At 41.6% G+C, this 23,040-nt stretch overlaps 1 protein-coding gene across 1 annotated transcript in view; it reads right to left on the bottom strand.

Annotated features, from left to right (window-relative positions):
* Positions 1-34: 34 nt before the first annotated feature.
* Positions 35-23,040, bottom strand: part of ANK2 (ankyrin 2) — a gene marked incomplete at its 3' end in the record, with an annotated part of 233,445 nt that continues 210,439 nt past the window's right edge. Inside the window, exons 40-49 of the mRNA XM_029913507.1 lie at positions 16,828-22,635; positions 15,313-15,387; positions 11,539-11,670; positions 10,724-10,870; positions 9,306-9,582; positions 6,963-7,257; positions 3,502-3,594; positions 2,910-2,993; positions 1,401-1,565; positions 35-217 (exon numbers count right to left, since the gene is read on the bottom strand). Of these exons, the coding sequence (XP_029769367.1) occupies positions 35-217; positions 1,401-1,565; positions 2,910-2,993; positions 3,502-3,594; positions 6,963-7,257; positions 9,306-9,582; positions 10,724-10,870; positions 11,539-11,670; positions 15,313-15,387; positions 16,828-22,635 (7,259 nt within the window). The remainder of the gene's footprint in view (positions 218-1,400; positions 1,566-2,909; positions 2,994-3,501; positions 3,595-6,962; positions 7,258-9,305; positions 9,583-10,723; positions 10,871-11,538; positions 11,671-15,312; positions 15,388-16,827; positions 22,636-23,040) is intronic.

Here is a 23,040-nt window from a genome sequence, read left to right as displayed (position 1 = left end):
ATTTTTCTGTGAATTCCAAATGAAGGCATTTTACCTCTTCAAAGTCTTCTTTGGCTGATGGAAGATCAGTGGCTAAACTAGCATCACCCAGGTGCTTCTCCATTCTCTCTCCTTGTACCATTGTGGTCTTTACAACTTTACTGACCTTCCGGCCTTCCACTGGTTCAGCCTGAAATTCTGAGGCACCCGTCAGAACACTGGGTTCAGAGAATGTCACCTGGTAAGAAGAAGGTATGGAGTGCAGACCATACAGATCATATTTCAGCCTGGGGAAATCCTTAACACAATCTACATACTATTATTTAATCACTTTCTACTTAGACAGATTAATTAAATATAACAAGTCTCTCTCTCTCGCTCTCTGTGAGAACTGTGTGTGTGTGTGTGTGTGTGTACACACACAGAAATACTGAGAAGGGTGACTGTTAGGGACTAGGCTAGGCACTGAGTTTTGGTTGGATTGCACAGATTGTATGAATTATTGTTATATGACTTCAGAAGGAAATTTTAAAATAATATTAACTCCTGAATCATGATTTAATTCCATGGCTATAAAGCCAACGCAACCTTCAGAGGAGCTATAGTCCAGTAATTTAAAATCCTCTTTGTTTTCACTTGATAATTCATTTGGAAATAATGTTCCATAATATAAATTGTGCCTGGCTCATTGCTACATGCAAAGATTTTGTTCTATTTCCATCCCAATTTCTGATCTAACATTCTGAACTGATAGTTTGACATCTACAGAAAACTGCTGTTCTTAGAAATACTGATAACTCAGGTTAAAGAGCTAATGACAAGAGAACTTTTATACTCTCCTGGGTGTGGAACATGTTGCGTAAGAGTGTGGTGTGTTGGATCGCTCAGGGCATTCATAAAAGGAGACTGAAAATCAATATTCAGCTGTGTGCATAAGTGAAATGAGTAGGTTTTTTCCAGGATTCTACATTACTGACAGATATCTTTGTTAGCAATCAAGGATTGCAGGGGCATGGAAACATATTTGTCACTATCCACAGACCAAACACACTGTGGGTAAACACAAGAATTCTTTCTCCAGGAAAGCGCTGCAGTTACTTTATTTAAAAACAAAACATAGAAAGCATGGATTGATAGAGATTATTTTACTGAAGCTCCACTGAATTCATTGTGGGGCTAAAGCCAGAAAAATTTGATCTTCATTTATATCACAAGACTGAAAGTCTGCCGTTGGTTCTTACTGAGTCCCCTTTAAAGTACTTTTTTAAAACCAGTACACCGAAAGTCAAAGATAAAAACCTATTCAAGCACTTTCAGTCGTAGACTGTGGTGACACAGAATAAGTTGTGGGGGGAGGGATAAGGGAACTGTTCTTCCACAGCTCTCTTCCTTCCATGAAAAGGAATATTAGAAAGGATCACCTCAGATTGTTCAATGTCACTCTTCAGCACAACCCGCTTTACGACTTTGGAATACCCATCTCCTTCTTCAACCATAACAGGTTCTTGTGGTGCTCCGTGCATTAGGACTTCCTCTTTTTCTGTGCCATCTGGTGAAATATATCGCCTGATAATCTTTCTGGTGACCTAAGGGGATAAATTTCAGAGTAGCAGCCGTGTTAGTCTGTATCCGCAAAAAGAACAGGAGTACTTGTGGCACCTTAGAGACTAACAAATTTATTAGAGCATAAGCTTTCGTGGGCTACAACCCACTTCTGTCTTCAGTTCACTTCAACATTTAGGTACAGCACTCTTAACAATAAAAACCAGACCTTAAACTTCTGTACTATGTGTAGTACCTTCCCATTCAAGGATCTTGAAGCACTTAGCACACATTAATAAGCTGAGGGTGAAATCCTGGCCTCATTGAACTCAACAACAGTTTTGCCATTGGCACATACACTCTTATCATCTATTTCTAAAGTGCCTATCTCAGTAGTATCTACGTGCTGAAAAATGGTTACGCAGATGCAAAACCCAAATCTGTCACCCCAAGCATTTTGATTGCCCAGTTCTCATGGGGACAGATTCTGACACCCTTATTGACACTGAATAGTATCACGCTCCCATTGGTGCTACTCATTGTGAGTAAAAGATATCAATATCTGGCCCACAGTAATTAATGACACCTAGGTGATGGAAAGTTCTGTACAAAAATAACCACACGATGGTGCTTTCTCCACTAAGACAAGTAAAAATTTTCAAAAGCACCTAAAGTGATATAAGAGCCGAAGTCCCATTTTCAAAAGTCTTTGGCCTGGTCTACACTAACCCCCCCACTTCGGACTAAGGTACGCAAATTCAGCTACGTTAATAACGTAGCTGAATTCGAAGTACCTTAGTCCGAACTTACCGCGGTCCAGACGAGGCAGGAAGGCTCCCCCGTCGATACTGCGTACTCCGCTCGCCGAGCTGGAGTACCAGCGTCGACGGCGAGCACTTCCGGGATCGATCCGGGGCACTTCCGGGATCGATCTGGGATCGATTTATCGCGTCTTAACCAGACGCGATAAATCGAACTCAGAAAACCGATTGCTTACATCCGGACCTGGATGTAAGTGAAGACGTACCCTTAGATACTTAGGAGCCTAAGTCTCATGGAAACTGAATTGGCAGTATGCTCCTCCATAGAGCTGGTTGAACATTTTCCAACAGAACATTTTTCCTTTGGAAAATGAAGATTGTAATAAAATGTCAGTGAAATTACAAAAACAAACAAAACCTCAACCGCAAGCATAAAATAAAGATACAACAAATAAATATCGCTGTGCTTTTGAATGACAACAAACTTTCTGCAAAACAGAAATTCCAGTTCCTGCACAGCTGAAGTTACTTTTGAAAATAGAACTTCAGCTCCTAAGTACCTTAGGCAGTTTTGAACATTTTACCTAAGGACAGTAAGAATGCACCAGAGCGTATGACTGACAATACCTTCTTCACCACAATGTGGCCATGTTCATCTGTGTACTGCTCCTCTGTTACCGTTTCCGGTGGTATTTCTGGCATATCATCAGCCTGCACGACAAGAGAACAAAACTGCATTAAGCAATGCCTTAATATAAGTGGATGCTTTAAATAAACACCATAAAAATTATTAGTTGGTTAAAGTAAGAATTGAAAAAGCAGTCAAGATGCATCAATGCTGAGTTGTTAAACTCCATAAAACATTCAGCAAATGAATAGTAAAAGGCATGCATAGGAAAGTTATACCACAACCAACAGGCAAATAAATATTAGTTCACCTGGCCATGTGTGGGACTGAAAAAAAAGCAAAACAAAGTCCTTGTTCCCTTACTGAGGCATCTCCACAATATATGCTATAGCTAACAGTCCCACAGTAATTCTCTTCCGCCCTAAAACGTATTAGAATAACATTATCGAAGTTATTTAATTGCCATGCATTATTCAGGAGCTTGGCAACTTCATAAGTGGTTGCCTTAGCAGCAGACCTTCTGAGGGTTTCCTACAGATGTAACCAGGACATAATTGCCAGTGGCACGTGCAGTAGTTCAATACTCAGTACCTGAATAATCACCCGGCGGCGAATGACCCTGGTAGTTACCATCTCTTCTTCATCTGAGCTGGTCTCTAGCTCACCTAATTCCTCTGCTAGCTCCTAGTAGAAGCATGAAGCATTGCTCTATTTATCATACTGATGTTGTATTTATGACGTTTCCACCAGAGTTATAATCTATTCTGAAAGTTTTGATTCAAGGTTTTTGACTACTATATTTCCTCTTTGAGAAACATATATGTGGACTATGAACAGCGTTTCACCACTTTCCTTTCGTTGTCTCTCTTTTATCTTAATAAAATTCATTGTTTGGTTAGAGTGGATGACAACTCTTAGGTGAACATATTTAACCTATTCTAAAAGATGCTTTTACTGGAGGTTGCGATAATCTGGCCAGCAGCAGTGTTGCTGTATAAAACTGCTAAATCTAGGACATAAGGTACCATTCGTATCAGTGCTGAATTCAGATCTTTTTTGTATGACGCATTACAAAACCAATAGTATAAGAATGAGTTTCCTATCCTCTGACAGCTGCACAGCACAGCACTGCATACATATACTGGGACTAACACATTTAGCTAGGGGGAAAACAACCATCTATTTAATTCCTAGCACTGCCACCTAGATTTGGGAATGTCAAAAACAACAGTTAGTGGCCTGTCTTAAGGTTTTTCTCTCTTGCATAAGAGAGGATGCAAAAGGGAAATGCAGCACTTCTAAATGCAGAGAGAATACAAGCATAGGGTGTACTAGAAGATCTACTGGGAAATTGTTGCAGTCTCCTATAGTCTTACCAATCATCAAATATATCAGTGCATATGGAAACAATTAATAGGATGGTAAAAAAGAAAAGATTAAAGAACAATAGGAATGATGGAAAGCAGATTTTGATTTCCTTTAGTGTTTAGAAAGTACAGTATGTTAGAATATTTTAAAGATTTATACGTAAAGACATCCATTTATTAAAAAATCCTTATTTGATCTTGAATAAACCAAGCATAAAGAGAACAAAGGCCTTTTCATGAAGTCAGAAATGTCTCTTATGACAAATGGATCAGTTAAAATTCGATATGGACTGGAACTGAAATGCTAAGCTCAGCCCTCTACCTAGGGGCATCCGCAATAAACCCGGGAACAATGAGGTAGTCAAATTGATACATGATATACAACATATGACACCAGAACCTAACGCTCACTAAAAATTCCCACAGAAATGTGTGGGGCTATTAATTCCAAAGACATCCTCACTTGGAAAAAGCTCCAGGCCATTTATACACATTGTTCATCATTCCTTTTACTTGTGGCACCCATATGTTACTTCCTCATTGTGTAACCTAACTGGCACAGCATTCTTTTTTTCTCCTCCATAGTCTTCAATGGGGGAAGAGGTGTAGTAGGCAAGACTGTGCCGTCCGTACACCTCCACTCAACACCCCAGAAGTTAACATAGTTGCGGGAGCTGAAAATGACGGCAGAATTTGGCTCAGTGAGCCAGATGCTGGTGTAGCTCCATTGATATAACTGGCGTCAAGCAAATTTATACCAGCTGATCTGGCCCTGTGTGTTCAGTTTTTTCAAACTGCAAAAATGGCATTCAGGCCAAGGTGCACCAAAATGGTCTGGAACTAATTAATTCTGCACTGCAAGTTAGCTATACACCCATCCAAGTGTGCTCTAACTTGCTTTTGGGTTGCCTTTTGATACATTGATAATGCATTTAGTAGTGCTGGATGTACTACTCCAAGCCAAATAGGCATAGCACCAAATCTTTGAATCGTCGATGACTCGTACTTTTTTAGGATGTTCAGAAAAGGTTTGGTAAATCTGATCTTATGAACACTCACTAATTTTTTTCCAGTGCAAGACTGTCTTTGAGGAGAGCCAGGAAAGCTATTCCTCCTTTTCTCGGTATAGTGGCAGGTGAGAGGCAGGGCCCACTTTCCCTTATGCTGAGCCCTCTCACTGCTACCCTACTTAATGTTATCTTGACTCTGAGACTTCCCAGCCCTAGCTGGATGTGAAAATGTAAAATACATTATCAGCTTAAGACAACAAATCCAGAATTGTATTTCCCTTCTTTAACTTTACTGATGAGATCTGTCCTCTGCCCCATTATCATTCTTTTCTCTTCCTCCTCTGACTTTGATGGCTTTCTCATCTCTAACCCTCTTGTCTCAGTGCCTCCAATCCCTACTGACAGCTCTCCTCCCACCTCAACTGTCCCTCAACCTGTCTCAGGTCTGGTCTATACTACCCGCCTGAATCGGCGGGTAGAAATCGACCTCTCGGGGATCGATTTATCGCGTCCCATCGGGACGCGACAATCGATCCCCGAATCGGCGCTCTAACTCCACCAGCGGAGGTGGTAGTAAGCGCCGCCGACAAAAAGCCGCAGAAGTCGATTTTGCCGCCGTCCTCACAACGGGGTAAGTCGGCTGTGATACGTCGAATTCAGCTACGCTATTCACGTAGCTGAATTTGCGTATCTTAAATCGACTCCCCCCTGTAGTGTAGATGTACCCTCACTCTCATTCTTCCTTATGCTCCTGACAATACATGCTGGGAGGGGGGGAGGTGCTCCCTTGTCTTAACAAAGGAACAAAAAACCACCAATGAGTCACCCGCCTCTCAGACTCCCACCAACCTTCACTTCTCCCACATACCTCTAACCTCATTGAACACACCACCTACCATCACTGCCCTGAGATTCAATCCAACTCATCCTAAACCTACTCTCATCTTCCCTCCATGGCCTTGTCTCCACTCTCAATCACCTAACAACCTTTTCTTGGTCAAATTTCAGAGCCACTATGGCCCTTTCACCTCTTTACTGCTTTTGACACTGTCAGTCACTCTTTCCTTTGGCTTTCATGACTGTCTTCTCTTTTTTGGCTCCCCCCAATGCTTAGCCTATTTCTGCAACCCTTACTGAGATAGAGTAGTTCTCACTCACATGAACAGTCCTATTGACTTCAGTGGCACCACTTGCATAGTGCTAAATAAGAATAAGCGCTGCAGAATCAGATCATAGTGCTTCAAAACCTCCATACAGATTAATACTTAATCCTTGTAACGACCATGTGAAAGGATCATTTACTCATGGGGAAACTGAGTCAAAACAATGTAGTGACTTTCCCAAGGCTACAGAGGGAGTCACCGCAGAGCTGGAGTTAGAACACAGGAGTGCCTATCTCACAGGCCTGCACTCAGACAATGCGTCTCATTCTAAAGATCATATTCAATCCTGATGTAAGTGGGCACAGCTCCCATTGTCATCAATGCAAGTTGTTGATGCTTACGTCAGTGCTAAATTTGTCACATCATGCTTAAAGATACCCATGAGAGCTGATTTTGCCAGCATCTGCTTAAGACAAAATAAAACAAAGATAAAATAACCCAAAGACTCCAGACAAAGGAAATTTGCTCTCCCTGAACAAATATTTTATGATGCGGGGGAGGTTGGTATTTACCTTTTCAAAAGATTCATCGTCATAATGTCTTTCAAATTTTGCTGGCTGTTCATCAGTTGATTCCACTATAACCAGACTAGTTCTCCTTGGGGAAAGTTCTTCTTGGGAGAGCTGGAGGTCCTCAAGTTCTTGTGCAATGGGAGAGTCACCTCGCTCACTGGACAATGGCGTCTGAAGATATGGCCTCTCATGCTCTTCAGATGCTGTGGTGAAGCCTTTAGATTTTTCCTTTGCAAAGCCTGCTGATTTTTCAGCCTTTGGTGCTATGGATTCTTCTGTTCCTGGAGTTGTGACACTGTGGATTACAGATTCAAGGAGCTAACTACAAAGCATTCTATGATGAGCCCCATAAATATGACATTTGTGCTCTGCTTAAGTGAGGTTACATACTCCATGAACTAATTTCTTTGCAAAGTTATTTTCACAAGTGAACACTGCTGTTGTTTAATTGCTAGTATAAAACATTTAAAACAAAAGAACTAAAAAGAGTTAACAATAAAACTGAAACCTACATATATGCAAATTGTGCTATCATATGCTTGGGAATAATGGTGACTTCAGAGGTTTAGTTCTGCTTATCTAGTGAATACAGTATTTATCATGAAACATTATGGAAACAGTTCAAGTCTGAGTCTCCTCCCATTCCCCCCAATTTTACTCCACACACATCTATGGGACTCATGCCTGATTTACACTGCTGGGAGAGCAGGATCAGGCACTTCATTTTCTGGAATGTTACTTTGGGGTTGACTCTCCTCATTTACATCCATATGAATCAAGAGCAACTCCATCAGTGTCAGTGGAGTTACACAGGGGAGAAAAGGTGAGAGCAGAATCCAACCCTTTGCTTCTAAGATGTTCGGGAGCCAACACCCATAGACAGCTTTAATTTGTGACTTTTCTCCTTAAAACGTAATCCTTTCTGGATTTGGAAAAATAAGATTATGAAAAATTACAAATTAAGTCCAAGATTGTAAGCTCCCTCCTCAGAATTGTGAGTAATTACTTATATGACCAGTCCGAGTGAAGTTAATGGGACTATTTGTATGAGTAAACATTTATGAGTATTGGTAAAGGTTACCCTATATGGTTCCAAATGGCTATACTTTAACAAAATATTGTCTCAATATAAGTGAAAGATTATTTTGGTTAATTCAAAGTAATTTTTTTCCCTTTCAAAACCATTTGTAGCATTATATGATTCCTCTCCCCCTGGCTCTCTTATTTTTTTTCATACCCTATTTAGGTCAAGTCTGGCCAATCTTTTTTCCAAATTCATGCTGTACATCAAAGGCTGGAATCATTTCTCCCTGGCCATTGCTACATCTATTCAATCTCAATACTATCCTCTCCAAAATATGACGACTGTCACTGAACACAATATTTAAAATCATCTTAAGCAGCACCAAAATAACTTCAACAAATCTACACTTCATACTCAGTATGTACAGAAAATGTAAGACCTTATTGACATTTTGTATACTCTAAGTATTTGTACTTGAGCATGTTGTCTTCTGCAAATGTTTCCAGTCTACTATCTCTAAGCAAATCCAAGTCCTTTTTTTTGGTCCTTCGCAGCATAAGTTAGAGCAGCACTCCCAGCACAGAGCCAGACCAAGATCACATGAATGTAAAGGTGGGTCACAGCTACCTTTACACACTACCAACCCCCCAAGCTGTGCTGTGCGCTCCCGCTGGGCCTATAATTTTAAAGTGTATTGTTACTTTAAGCAGTCCTGAAACACCTTTTCTCTGTTCCTTTCTCCTTGACTATTTGAAGTTTACCTTTCACATACAGTTCTTGTTATTCATATAGTTCTGAGTTTAGCAAATAAAGATTATGGTGGAAGTGCGGTTAGTGTTCTGAATTAAAATTCCTGTCTGAAAGTAAAAGATACAATGTGCAAATAACCAATGCCACCCCTCTGCCATTGATCCTTTCCATTAAGGGAATTATTACTATTAGTTTTAACATCTAAAATATAACTCAACTGTTGCAAAGTTGTCATTTAAAAATTGCTGGCACCTCAATCAATAAAACAGCCCTCCAAAATAATTCCACCCATTCATGCCTACATCTTCTTTTCTTTTGTAATTACTGAGACAAAATTATTCCTTATTACTAATAATGAGCCAATCCATGACTGAGTTTTCTTTCCTGACCCTGTTGAGTTTCCTCTCCTGTATAAAGAACCCCACATAGATTTCATCCTGATCTCAAATAACGAGAGATTGATTTAAGCCCTGAAGCATATCCTTAAAGATATACAAAATAAATAAAAGTGCATTTCTGTTCATCATGAGATCGGTTATGGATTTGACCAGCCAACTTTTGATGCTTACAAGTACTCCTGTTGTGCAGCTGATGAATCTTCTGGCAGATCCTGTGGTTTCCCGGAGAACTCAGCTTGCACTCGCTCTTTGTGTGCTTGTCGCAGGAGCTCTGAAACTGATATGTCTGTCTCAGTCCTGGGAGTGCCCTCCTGAAAGGAAGAGTAACTGACAGAAGTGTCTTCCTCAGAGACAATGGGAGGGTGATCAAATGGCTCACTCTCTTTATAATGCTCCTCTTCCTTCTTGTGTCTTGGACTGTACAGTTCCTCCTGCAGTGCAGAAAATCCTAGGAATGAGTTAAGAAAAAACACAATTAGAATGCTCCCTGGGAAGTGTGATGATCTTGCCACTCTAAGTCAGAGGTTCAATAGGCAGAAGAAACACATCTTCTCAAAACCTCAATGTATCATGGGCTGTGGATGGTTTCTAAGTGCACAGTTTGGGTGGAAAATGAAGAAACTGATTAAAGTAGTTGGTGAAATGTTGGACTTATCAATAGGATTGCCACGCAGCTTTCTTTACAGTAACCTGCAAAACAAATGAGCTCCCTATCTAAAATAACAGCCATTGAACGAGCTGAAAGCACTTCAAAAATATTAATTCAGACCCACAATAGCCCTTTGAAGTACATCAGGGATATGTAGATTATTGCTTCACTCACCAAGTCCTAAAGTGCTCAGTAACAATGTTTTGAAGACTGAAGAATATTCTAGCCAACTAAAACTGCAGGAGGAATTTAGGTGAGAAGAATGTAATTACCTGAATTGGAATTTGATCAAGACATTGTAGTTAACATTCTTACTCTAATGAAAAGTGGAATAGGATCTTTAAATAAGGACCTTATATTCATATTTTATCCAAAGAATGGTGAGAGAATACCACTTTGTGTAACATCTTGGTGTTTCTTAAATGTCTTTCCATCTAACGACTGCCACTCTTTATGAAATCCAACAAAATCACAGCACCAAATGCAGTTTATACCATGGACACTTGTATTCAGAGGCCTTCCAAGCTATGGAACAAATACTGTTTTAATATTCTACATAAAGTATTTTTAAATGTGGGATAAACTTTTCTCTCATTTAAATGGGCACAACCTCATTGATTTCCATGGAATCACCTGTACTGTATAACTGTGAGCAGGTTGCCCCAGAGTGTACAATAATTTCTGCAAAGGTTCATTTACTTCCATTATAAGAACTGGTTATGGTAGGTGTTTGATTAAATGTATTATTTCATCTACATTCTTCATTATTAAATTGTCCCAATTTTAAAGTTAGATGCTACTACTACACAAGTACAATGGAAAAGTTAGGTGAGTCTCCTAACTACCCATTTGAGAACGGAATCTGGTGCGCAGATGAGATCACTTTGTCAGTGTGTAACTTGCTGGAAAAGGTGAAGGGTTAACATCAGGAAGCATCTACCTTCACTATGATCCAGTCCTATCGTTTGTTCAATTTCTGCATAGGTGCGAGCGCCATGGCCCTGCACAGAGTCCATGTGGCTGGTCTCCATTAGATGAACAATATCCATTCGGTTGATTTTTGTTAGACACTGGGTAAGACTTGTATCTGTGATGTTAGAAAGACACCATTTAGTTGAGCTGAGAGGTCTGTCTTGCATACACTCCTGGGCCACCAATGCCCCAAATCACAGAAATATGTAAGATATTCAAACAGCATTATCATACATACAATGCAGATACCTCATATGTGAAAAGAACCAAGGGACAGAATGAAAAAATTGTATTAATGTTATTATAGAAAACCTGATATGTTGGAAAGGTTGCATGCATGAATTATTCTAACATCATCAGTTAGAAAGCTTCCTCAGCTAATGCACATTTTTCTGCTTGCGTGGGTAATGTAGGATTTAAGGCCAATATGCTCAGAGATATTTGGGGGCCTAACTCCCATTGAAATCAAAGGCAGGTGCATAAATACCTTTGTAAGTACCTAGGCCTAGATTTGCAAAGTGGGATAACTCATTTCTGCCTTCTGTGAGATTTTATGCTTTTACCTTCCAAATGCACTGTGATAAATAACTTACTTTAACACAAAATCTTGTGCTATTCCTCATTATTCAGATGCTATTGCTTAAAAGAAAGTACATTCTTTCGTCAGTTGCCTTCGTACTCTTCTAAGCTTTATCTATATTCCCTTTGTGTGACTGTGGGTGAGCACATGTCTAGCCCTGCTAGTCTGGGAAAGTACAGTTCGTGCAATAACTGAAAATTCACCTGTAGCATGTTTCCCGTCCCTTTCAAGCCAGTATTTCAGAAGTGCATGGCTCTGGTCCTGCAGGGAATTTGGATTTTCAATTCGGATCTGGTGAATTTGCTCTTCTGTGAAATCCAGTTCTCTTGCTAATTCTGTGAACAAGAAACCATTTTTTGTAAAGCCTTTCACATTTGTTGTTAGCGTGGGCCCCTTTTTGGGCTGGCAGCTGCAGCCTCAGAGATTACTTTCCCTGACACCAACCTTCTCTCCATTTTATGTGCCATACCTACAGACATTAGGGCGAGACATTTTTATTTAGAGATCACCAAATCCTCCAGAATCCATCATTCTCAATTTCCATTTAGTATCTGAAGCTTTTTGAATCTAGTTGAAGGACTGGTTAATTTTAAATGATGACACATTTTGCAGGCACTGAGTCCGGGGTTGGATTAAGGCATAAATGCTAGAGGCCTCTATGGACATGTGATGGTCAGAAACTTAGCATTCCCATTTAAAAAAAAACAATATTTCTAGGATTTATGGTCTGGAAGAAAAGTTGAACATGTGAACTGAGAGTAATCAGTGTAGCCAGGTCTGCTTGTGTTGGCAGATAGCCTCAAATTATAATACTGAGAGAGGGAACTACACCCGGATTTAGTGGGAGGCTCCTGCCGATACCTCTTCAACATAAGAGAGCGTGTAGCAGAAGAGGGCATGGGTTTGGGCAGGGGCGGCTCCAGGCACCAGCACACCAAGCGTGTGCCTGGGGCGGCAAGCCGTGGGGAGTGGTCTGCCGGTCGCTGTGGGGGCGACAGTCAGGGAGCCTTCGGCGGCGTGCCTGCGGGAGGTCCCCAGTCTTGTGGCAATTCGGCAGCGGGTACGCCGAAGCTGCGAGACCGGTGGACCTCCCACAGACATGCCGCCGAATCCGCGTTACCAGCCGGACCTCCCGCAGGCGTGCTGCCGAAAGCCGCCTGACTGCCGTGCTTGGGGCGGCAAAATACATAGAGCCGCCCCTGAGTTTGGGCCAATTCATCCAAGCTGATATAACTCAGCAGCTGCGGTAAATACTGGGGAACCCCTGCTGCCATTCCTGGCAGGAAAATTGGGGCCCATGCCACTGCTCCTGTCTCTCTGGGAGAGAAGGGGGGACCCCCTGCCACAGCCACTCTGAATGGCAGGGCCATAGGGGGTCCCATGAAGTGATGTACCAAAGGCCCCAGATTGCGTAATCTAGCCCTTAGTAAATCCATGCCCTTTTGGAATTTTGAAACAAAATGTAACCAGCTAGAATACATATGGAAAAACAAATTTGGCACATGCACTCTAGCTACAGATTAGACTTAGATCTGAGAGTCATGCAGGACTTTTTCTAAAAACAATTTCCTTGTATCCGCAAAGTAAAATACGGAAGAAGAACCTTTGCCACTATGTATGTGTATACCTCCAGGTTTCAGGCAGGCATTCTGCTCTGCTGCCATCATTAGAATATTCTAACCACTCAGAATTCAGGTTTGTCACTGCTGTGTATGGCTAAAACAAATTCTGTGATGAAAAAAGACCAAATTAAAGGCAAGATGGTGAGCTGTCCTTACAATACCACGCTGGGATACGAAGTGACCCTTTTCCTCTCTGTGCAGCAGGAGGGCAAGGAATGTGCAGAACACTGGGTCTGATCTACACTATAAAGTTGCATGTGCCTACACTCAGATTTGTCTCTGGCCAATGTAAGATCCCTATTATGACAATGCAGTAAAACCACCTCCCTAGATGGCACTGAGCCATGATCGACCCATTGAAGTCAGTGCAGTGTGAGTGTAGACACTGCATGACTTCTGTTGACCCTAGCTGTCCCACAATGCCCCAGTCTCTGTGACAGTGACTGCTCTGGTCACAATTGTAGAGAGGTCCTAGAGACTGGAAGCCACCTGCCCTTTAAACTCCCCCATGTGTTTTTGAAACGCCTTTTTCTGATTGTCCAGCTTGGTGAGCACACACCTAGGAAATGCGCCAGCATAGTCACAAGACCAGGGAGGCCAACAATAGATCTGGTGCAGAGTCACAGGCCTCCTGCTTTTGCAATGAGCTACATGCTGTACTCGGCAGAGGCCCCACCAGCACCTCAGAGACCACCGTGGATACCTCAGAGGAGCCTGAGACAGAAACTCTAGCCATGAACAGTGAGGAGGAGGAAGAGGAGAGCCACAGCCGTAGCTCCAACGATGTGTAGGGGGGGCATGGAGGGTCAACTGCCCCACCCCAGATTGGCCTGCCGGGACGAGGAGGGAGAGGGAGAGGGACTCTGTCCTTCTCTCCCTACGGCGCCCCCTGGCATGTTCAGCTGCTCTCCCTGGCAGCCTGACAGGGAGTGGGCCACTGCTGCCTCCCAGCCAGGCTCTCTCAAGCAGAAGTGACTCTGTCCCGCTCCCCACCCAGATGCCAGGGAGAGTGGCCGAACGTGCAGGGGGGAGGCGCAGAGAGAGAAGGACAGAGCCTCATAATAGAAGAGCAAGAGGACACAGGACCTTGAAAAGGTATCAAGACTAGAGATCTATGGGCATTGGGGCAAGTAACATGGGACAGGGAGAGGTCACTGGGCAGAGAAGACACGTGGGGCGGTCACATGTCATCCCCTTTAGACTGTGCCCCTCAATATGGGGAGGCACAAGTCATCTACTTACCTGCAGGTTCGAAGTAGAGGGATGGGGATATTTGTTGAAACAAAAACATCACTGATGTTTTGCAAATACGGTGAGGATAATTATGAAAAACCCAGTACAGATTAACTTCATTTTGTTCATATGATGGATTTTAAAATTTTCTCCAGTATGTAATTCCCTTTGAACACAGTTTATTTTCAGGGATTTCATACTGCCCTAAAGGGTTACAGCAAAATGGGACTTCTTTGGAATTCCTCCATCAAGGAGCATGGTAAATTTGCCTACCCTTAGGAAGTGATTGAGGATTCTGTTCTCTAAATTCATGGGGAAACTACTAGAGGTATGACAAGAGGAGAGTGGGGTTGCATTGCATAGGGCCAGGGAGGATGGTCTGGGTACAGTGGACTGAGTGAGAAAAGGTGCAGAGTTCATTGCAAATGTAGATCTCAAGGGAAGCTGAGTTTAAAGTTTTTGTTGGACTATGTGCACCCAAATGCAGGACAGAGAACTATGCACAGCTCATTCTCTTTAAATTCCTCTTGTTGTCAGCTGATTTCCAGCAGCAGAATTACTAATTTCACTCATTTCCAATTTAGCCTCTCCACCAATGATGTATCTGTCTCACCCTGGTGTGGGTTTCTACAGATAAAATCACCATTGCAAATATGGCCCCTTTCATCTCCCCAAACTCTGCCATCAGTTCTGAAAAAAAAAAAGGGCTGCTCTCATTTATGGAAGACTTAGTCAGCTGCCTGGGGCTGCTCTGCAGCCCAGAATTGCCAGCGCACAGGCTGCACAAGGCCACACACCCACGTGCCCTGATATGGCCTCTAACCAGAGTCCTGGGGGGCTGCGAGGAGGAGTGATATTGTTTTATGTATGTTGGTTCTGTGCCATTCTTATGCTGGCCCTAGAGTGAGGCGCCATAGAGTCTAGAATCTGGCCCATACTCTTCCTTTTCTTTACTGCAAGGTCGTAATTTCATCAATATCCTGAGAAGACCCTAGTTTCTATAAGCTATTGGAGAACTGTCTTTCATTAATAAAGAAGACATTTGGCAGAAGCATAGAAATGGAAGAAAAGCCCAATTCTGAATAAACATACTTCATCTGAAAGAGAATACATGCAGTTTACCTGTCCAGCTGAATCCAAGATGATCAGCAATGTGTGCCAGTCTTTCCTCTGTTCTTCCTTGATCCTCCTGTTGATCTAAATAAGGTCAAACAGAACAGCCACAAGTTGTCTACCAACAAGTCAAGGAGAAGCTACAAAACTGATGTATCTCAAGAAAGGAAAGCATTCTTCTTCTAACTGCTCTGGAGCTCCATAAACGGTGGCTAAGTGTTTAAAAATGGATACCTAACATTAGGCTTTTACAGCCCTATTTAGGTGCCAAAAAAGGATTTTCAAATTGGAGCTTTTGGCTGGTCAGCATTTTTGAAAATCAGACTACTCATGTAGATGCCAAAATAGGATGTAAATGTCTACTGTACCCATTTTGGCCCAAAAAGTTATTCTTAGGCTTCTATTTAACAATAAGCCCCCTTATATCTAGAACAAAAGAGGAGAGGGCAAACTGTTACTCGGACAAAAACTGTGTTTTTCCATGCTCTCTTTAGTCAATGCCAAAGAGAAGTCAAAAATGTACTGCAATTTGTTCATTTTGATATATTATTATTTTAAAGAAAATGTTATTCAATCACAAGGAATTTCAAATTACAATTTGTATTTGGTATTTAGCAATATATTTTATTTGATTATTTCATTAAAGATTATTACAATTGAATTCAAAGAATAACCCAGGATATTTACAAAGAAAACCTGGGAAAGACAAGATTCCACTTGTCAGTGTTTATATATTTCAGAGATAAAAGTATAAGGACCCATCCCCACATCCAATTTTAGACCAGCAGAGTTGAAGTTTTGGTTTTCCCATGGATTTCGTGAAATTACTATCTCAATGGTTAGTTACAGGAATACAGATTGCGTTTATAAGTTTTAGCTATTGGCTTTTCCTTGAGGCTACTCAATGATATAATATAAAAGTTAACATTTATTGGGGGGAAAAACCACCACCATTCACTATGCACTATATTAAGTTACTGGTGAAATGTGGAGCATTCTTGAGAAACTGGCTGTCAAAAAACAAAGTTTAATGATTTTTAAAATGTGAAACAGTACTGAGGCCTCAAACTGCAAAAGAAAAAAAAATACACCTATCCCAGTTTCAACAACAGTGCATATTTATTCGCCAAAATATTTTATCACTAGTAAAAATAGAAGGTCAATCTAGGATCAAGGAAAACCAAAAGTCAAAACTCACATGGCCTGAAGAATCAGTTGAGTTAAAGGCAAAATAATATCACATTTTTACCAAAGGATTTTCTGCTTATTGTGTTAACACTTTCCATAAGCATTCGGAGTGCGCAATCTTGAGACTGTTTCCCAGACAAGAAAATATAGACACAATACAATAACGAACACAGCTTACACAAACGCGTTAACAATCACAGAAAGCTCAAAGAAAATGATGCACAAATCACACACACTCGCGCGCGCACGCACACACACACACACACACACACACACAAAAGAATTATAAAATTCATGACATGCGTAGCACTAGGAATCCCAGTGGCTGGCAAATACCTTCAGCACGGTCATGGACATTTTCATCAGGAATACGCTCAATCTGAGTCTCAATGGACTCGTCCCAAATGGGCCTGGTGTCAAAGATGTCTTCAGGAATTGAATGCTGGGTCTCAATGGATGGCACATTTTCAATAACAGAAGCGTCTAGGGCACTACTACTTTCATCATCTGAAATTAATTCTTGTTCTCTTTCTGACTGGGTAAGTCTATCCACTAACTTGGAAGCTTCATCACTAATCTCTTCAAAGAACTCTATGGAGTTTTTGTAAAGGTCAAAAAAGTAGTCCTTATGTTCTTTTGTGGGACTAACAGTACTGTGGGAAGCTGTGGTGCTTCTGCTTTTAACTGGCAGTCTTGATGAAAATATCTTTGATCTTGCTGTTGTCACATCATCTGATTCTAGCTCAAGCTTCATCTCATCCACCCTCTCTCTGGTCTCTGCTTCCACCTCAGCATAACTCCTAGCTTTTATTGAACGCCTAGTCTTTGGATTCATGGGAATACTTGCATCAGATTCAGATTTGCTTCGATTATCTTGTTTCATAGATAGTTTGCATGTCATATCAAGAGCTTTGGGTGACTGTGGCTTCTGGACAGATGTTTCTGTGTATGCACACTGTTGCTCGGCTCTTTGGAAAGCTGCTTTGACAGGAATTTTAGACTTTGGTTTTGTTTGGTCATCTTTTATTTCGTCTTGCAAACTGTCCAGAAAGCCATCTGAGGGCAGGATCTCATATTCTGATTGTTGCAATGACTGCGGTACAGCAGGAGTTGTTCTGACAGGAATTTTGGATTTGCTTTCAGAAGAAGGCACACTGCTCTCCAGGACAGCAGTAGGGATTTCAATCACGGATCTCTGTTCCTCTGGTGAAGAGTCTGGGGACTCATCATCCTGTTCAGAATACACAGACCTAGTGACTGTGGAAAAATCTAACTGTACATCTATCACAGACTGCTCTGGAGAGATAGGGCAAGGCACCTGACTGCTGTCAAATTCATCATCAGTTTCCACTTTGGAGAAGGGATCTACTTCAGAAGCTTCAGAGGCAGCAGTCTCTTTCTTTGGTGATTTTGAAGAAACTGAAATACCCATTTTAATGGGAATTCTAGATTTAAGTTCAGCTTTTGTAGTGCCCACACTGACACCTGTGCTAGTCATTTCCTCTGATTTATCAGGAGGATCAGATACTGGTGATGCTATTGTAAGTGCATCTTTTCCCTGTATATCAGTTTCATCTGATTCTGAAGGTGCAAATGGATCTGGTGATCTCTCTAGTTTAGGAGATTCCATCTCTGCGGCCTCTTTCATTTCTTCAGATAAAGAAACTTCTTCTTGAGACTGCTGCCCCACTTGGAAAAAGTGAAAACTTTCATCTACATAGTTCCTTTTGGTCATGTCAATGGCTCCGCTTCGAGTCATTTCAAACAACTTTCCTTCCTGGAAGAGAAAAGGGTTTTGTTCACTAGTTGGTGTCCCTTCTTCTGTGGGTGTCCTGGCTGGTGTGGTATCAGGCGTTGTACCCTGTGACCGCCTGTCCACCATTAAACCAAAAATCTTTTGCTCCTCCTCTTTCACCCGAGCCTCAAAAGCTTCATCGTCTTCACGTATTTCACTCCACCTGTCAGAATCCACATCTGTTTTAGTGATGACCACTTGGCTGATCAGTTTTTCAGCTTCATCTTTTATATACTGAAGGGCAGTTTGATCTAATGCTGTGGGGTCTGCTGTTGAAGGCACTGAAGTTGATATTTTCTGTTTTGACTCTATTTCCATATACACTTCTTCTGAAGTTTGATCTTCATCTGAAGGAGCATGTCTGCTAAGGGAACCTGCCACTAATGTTTCCTCAATGGTTGTTTCTACTTCAACAGAATGAGCATCTCTGGATGATGGACTTGTCATCTGCCTTGTATCAGTTTCTATCCTACTTTCACAGATAGTGAAAAAATGTTCAGAAGGGACATTTTCATATGGGCTTGTTATACGTGGAACACCACTTTCATCAGTATCTGCTGCATAGCCTTCAAATTCATCCTTTTTAGTGGTAAGGGATGAATATTCTGTGGAAGGCTCCTCACTATAAGAAACACTTTGGCATGACTCAAAATCTTTGCCCGATTTTGTCAAACCACTTGCCAAAGTAGAGCGTGCACGGGAAACATCTTCAGCCAATGCATCGTCTTGTGATGCAGAACTATGAGAAGTATCATGTCCAAAGGGACCATATCCTTTCCCAGACACATCCCCTGAAGCACTGAGGTCTTCATGTGTTAACTTTCCAGCGGCATCAGTCTGTTCCTGAGAAGCATGGTGTTGCTGTAGTGCTGGGGACAGCTGATGAACCCCAACTTCTTTTTGAGCATCGTCACCAACTGCATGATAGAAAGCACCATCAAGTCGGGTCACTGGGCCATTAGGGCTAATTGTTTCACTTTCATCGGTACTATAACAACACTTTGATTCATCAGTTTCTGCTATGATACCAGCATCAGAGTGAAAAATGTTTGATTCTTCAGTAGACGCTTTACAGCTATCACCAGACTCAGATGGTTCCTCTTTGTCTTTCTTTGTTGGCTTATCTGATTCTGATTTATACTCCATCCTGAAAACATGTTGTTTGGGGTCAATAGGTTGAAATCCTGCTTCTTCAGGGCTGGAACTGGAGTCTACACCAGATAGATGTGGTGAAGGAGGTTGCACTCGAATTACAGGCTCCATTAAGAGGCCTGAGTCAGCTTCTTTTTTCAGCTGAGTCAATTCTGGCTCACTTTCAGAAGAAGAAGAACTTTTTCTAGTGTCCGCAGAAGACATCACTACTGTAGGTATATGTTTTTCTTCAACGGCTGTTGGCTCTGGTACTTCATTTTCACATGTAACACCCGAATCAGGAATTGAAGAAGATTCCTCTTGCTTTTTATCCTTTATGTACTCTCTTTTCTGTTTTGCTTCTTGTTCCAATTCATCAAACATTTTGATTTTGGTCACCATTTTGAACATCTCCTCTTCCGGAGTGAGCCTCTTCTTTGGTTCACTTTCTGAATCATCCTCTGGTTCCTCACTGACTTCAGGGATTGTGGCTGACTTAGATATATTTGACAGTGCCTGCGAGTCTGCAGTTTTGGGTGTAATTTCATAGCTAATTTCTTCAGAGCTAGGAGTGTCAGGTGAAAGAGGACTTTTCCCAGAACTCTCCATGAGGGATGTTTGTTCTAAACTGTCATCTTCAGCACTTCCATCAGGGTCGCGGAGAATTCTGGAACGCATAGATGCCAACTCTGGGAACATTTCTGCTCTGGTAGGGAAAGACTGAAGAGGAACCTGTCCCGTAAGAATGCCAGCCTTTGCTTTTTGTTCTACAGGGCTGCTTTCAAGCGAATCACGGCATGGCGACTCTTTCATAGGGCTAGGCTCCAGGGAATCGGGTGTTTTGTGTGATGAGTTATCTTCCAGCACTGGGCTTGCTTCCAATGAGTCTTTATGACTTATAGCCAGGGATTCATCTGCCACTGGGCTAAAGCTTTCACTGTGATGACTAGGAAGGGAAAGTTCCAATCCTTGGGGACTTCTAATAACAACATGATGTTCACCAGTCATATCTTTCTCTAAACAGCTGTCTTTCATTTCAGAAGATTTAGTTACATGTGTGTGTTCAGTGCTTTTGGATTCTTTTGCACTGCTAACATCTTTCATAATCGAAGCTGAGCTACTATCTGTAAGTTGGCCTGCCCCTTTCTCAGGGGCTGAAGGTACCTGTTCTGATAAATGATCAGAATGAGATTTGATAGCTTCAGTATTTGCAGTTAGCTGTTCTGCAGCAATACCTCTTTCACCTTTCATTGGAGAGAGTTCCTTTGGCGAACATGTCTCTGCTGCTCTATGCACCGTAGTGGATTCTTTTGTTTCTCCAATTTCCTCAGTTTTCTTTGGTGAGAAAGACAGACTTTCAGGGCTTGTTTCTGGAGTCTCTGCCAGACCCTCATGCTTATAACTTTCCTCAGAGCTGATCTGAGGGGTTCCATCAAGTAGGCTACCAGGAGAATCTGCTACACCTTCATGTTTAAGGCTTTCTGAGCTACCATCAAAAGCACCACTTTGCAAGGAGAGAGCAGGTAGGAAGCCATCTTTCACATACTCTGATGGGAAGGTAACATTGAAAGGACTGGTCAGTACTTGCTCTAAGTGAAGCTCTCCCTCCTCAGTGATTGAAAGGTGTCGGAACTGCTGGTACTTGTCATTATTCTCAAGCTCTTCTTTAATGACATCAGAAAAGTCAGTTGAGGTTTTTCTGTCCGGGCTGATCTGGAAGTCAGTGTCTGCTTGGTCATCATCAACTGTACTTTCCTTCACAATTGCTGCCTCCTTGGAAATTTCTTCATTAAATACTGGAGAGAAAGGTTCAGTTCTTTTATAGCTCTGTTCTTTTACCTGGCCTCTATCTACAGGTTCCTCTTTAGTGTAATCAAAAGAAGCTTTTGGTCCTTTTTTTGATGGGGAATCTTTATCTATCTTAAGGACTTTGGTTTGTTTGGCTGGCAGGCTATCTTTTTTGTTTGTTCTCCTAGGTGTTGGTACCTGTTCTGTTTCACGTTCTAAATAAACTGCTTCTCTCTGAGTTGGTTCTTTGTCAGAGAGCTGTTGCTTTTGTTTGATAGCTTTGTGCTCAAAGAGTCCAGATTTATTCTTGGATGGATCTTGCCCTGACTGGAAGGCTTTCATCAGCTCCCGGACTGACATAGTCTCTTCAAGTCTTTCTGTTTTAGCTGAGGGTGAAACAGGTGGCTGTGCTTTGTGCACTATTTTTTTAGCTTGCACTGGCCTTGTAACAGCCCTCTCAGTAGTGATTTCTTTTCGTTGGATTCTGACAGGCAGTTTTGAACGTACTTTTTGTTCATCTTCCACTCGCTTCTGAAGAGCTTTTACTTTGTCTTTTATGGAGCCAATAGGCGTTTCTTCTATTACAGGGGATACAGCACTAACATTAGGAACAGCTGCAGGTGTTAAACCTGGCTCATCATCTAATGACTCCTCAGAACTGAACTTTGTTAGTTCTGATGGTTCTTGTGTCTCTCCCTCTCCTTCCTTTTGCCTTTGTTTATCTTTTAGTTTCCTCCTAATTGGTTTTTTAATTTCCAGGGCTGGTTTGCGTTGTTCCTGTGTACCTTGAGTTTCAGCTGTTGGAGAGCCCTGCCCTCCTTTTTCAGAACCCCTGCTTATAACAACAGCTTCAAATCTCTCTCCTACTAAATCTTCTTGGAATATCTGTGGCTCCACCTTATGAAGAGATACATAGGTTTTTAAATCCTCGGTAAGATAGTCTACCATTCCTGTCATGTCTGTCTTTCTTATCTCTGTTGTTCCTTTTCCTATCCTAAGTTCTATACAGGCAGGTTCAATGGCTTCTAAAGGAGCATTTTGTCTGGCCTCTTCAATTTCTTCATCACTGACAATAACCCATTCCTCTTCCACTAACTCTCGTCCAGAATGGGACCTTGGCAGTATATGGTCTTCTCTTGTGTAGGTTCCATGTCTGAGAATTTCATTTACTTTCTCTAAATCCTCTTTCACACTTTCCACAATTTCAAAAGGCTCTCCTGGCTCTTCTTCAGTGGCTTTCCCAAGATCTTTCACCTTAATGGAACCTGACTGATCAGAAGGGTCAGTTGTCAAGATGGCAGTCATTTTGATCAAATCTTGTTTCATCTCAGAAACTTCAGATAGCAAGTCTGGACTGGCTAGTACTGGGACTTCATTAACCAGGTGGCTTTTCAGGATAGATGTTTCTGTAGATTCTGTCTCGTCATCATCTTTGATGTGAATGAAAAACATTGAAAGTAAAATGGAAATCAAAAATAGAGATTGAAAAATGTAATCAGGACTGAAAATGACAGTCTTTGGTTGCATTGGTAGGAAGGTCAACAAAATGGGCTGGGCATGGTGGATCCACAAGATCTGAGGATACAAGAGCAAAGCAAAGCTAACAGGAAAAAAAAACTGAAAAGGAAAATGGGCAGGAAATAACTTGCTTAATTTTCCCACTATTGCACATTCACACATACACCACCACCAAAGCTTAACAAACGAAATTATCAGGACAACATAAAAATTACAACAATAACAAAAATTAAAAATAAAAAACAATGCGGGAACACAGTGAAATTACACAGATAGACATCTCAAGATTGTTTGGATGTTATAGATCAATGTTCAAA

This window comes from Terrapene carolina, unplaced genomic scaffold, assembly GCF_002925995.2.
Source record: "Terrapene carolina triunguis isolate 2854851 unplaced genomic scaffold, T_m_triunguis-2.0 Scaffold706, whole genome shotgun sequence".
Taxonomy (NCBI): domain Eukaryota; kingdom Metazoa; phylum Chordata; order Testudines; family Emydidae; genus Terrapene; species Terrapene triunguis.
This window is presented reverse-complemented; position numbering and strand designations above follow the sequence as displayed.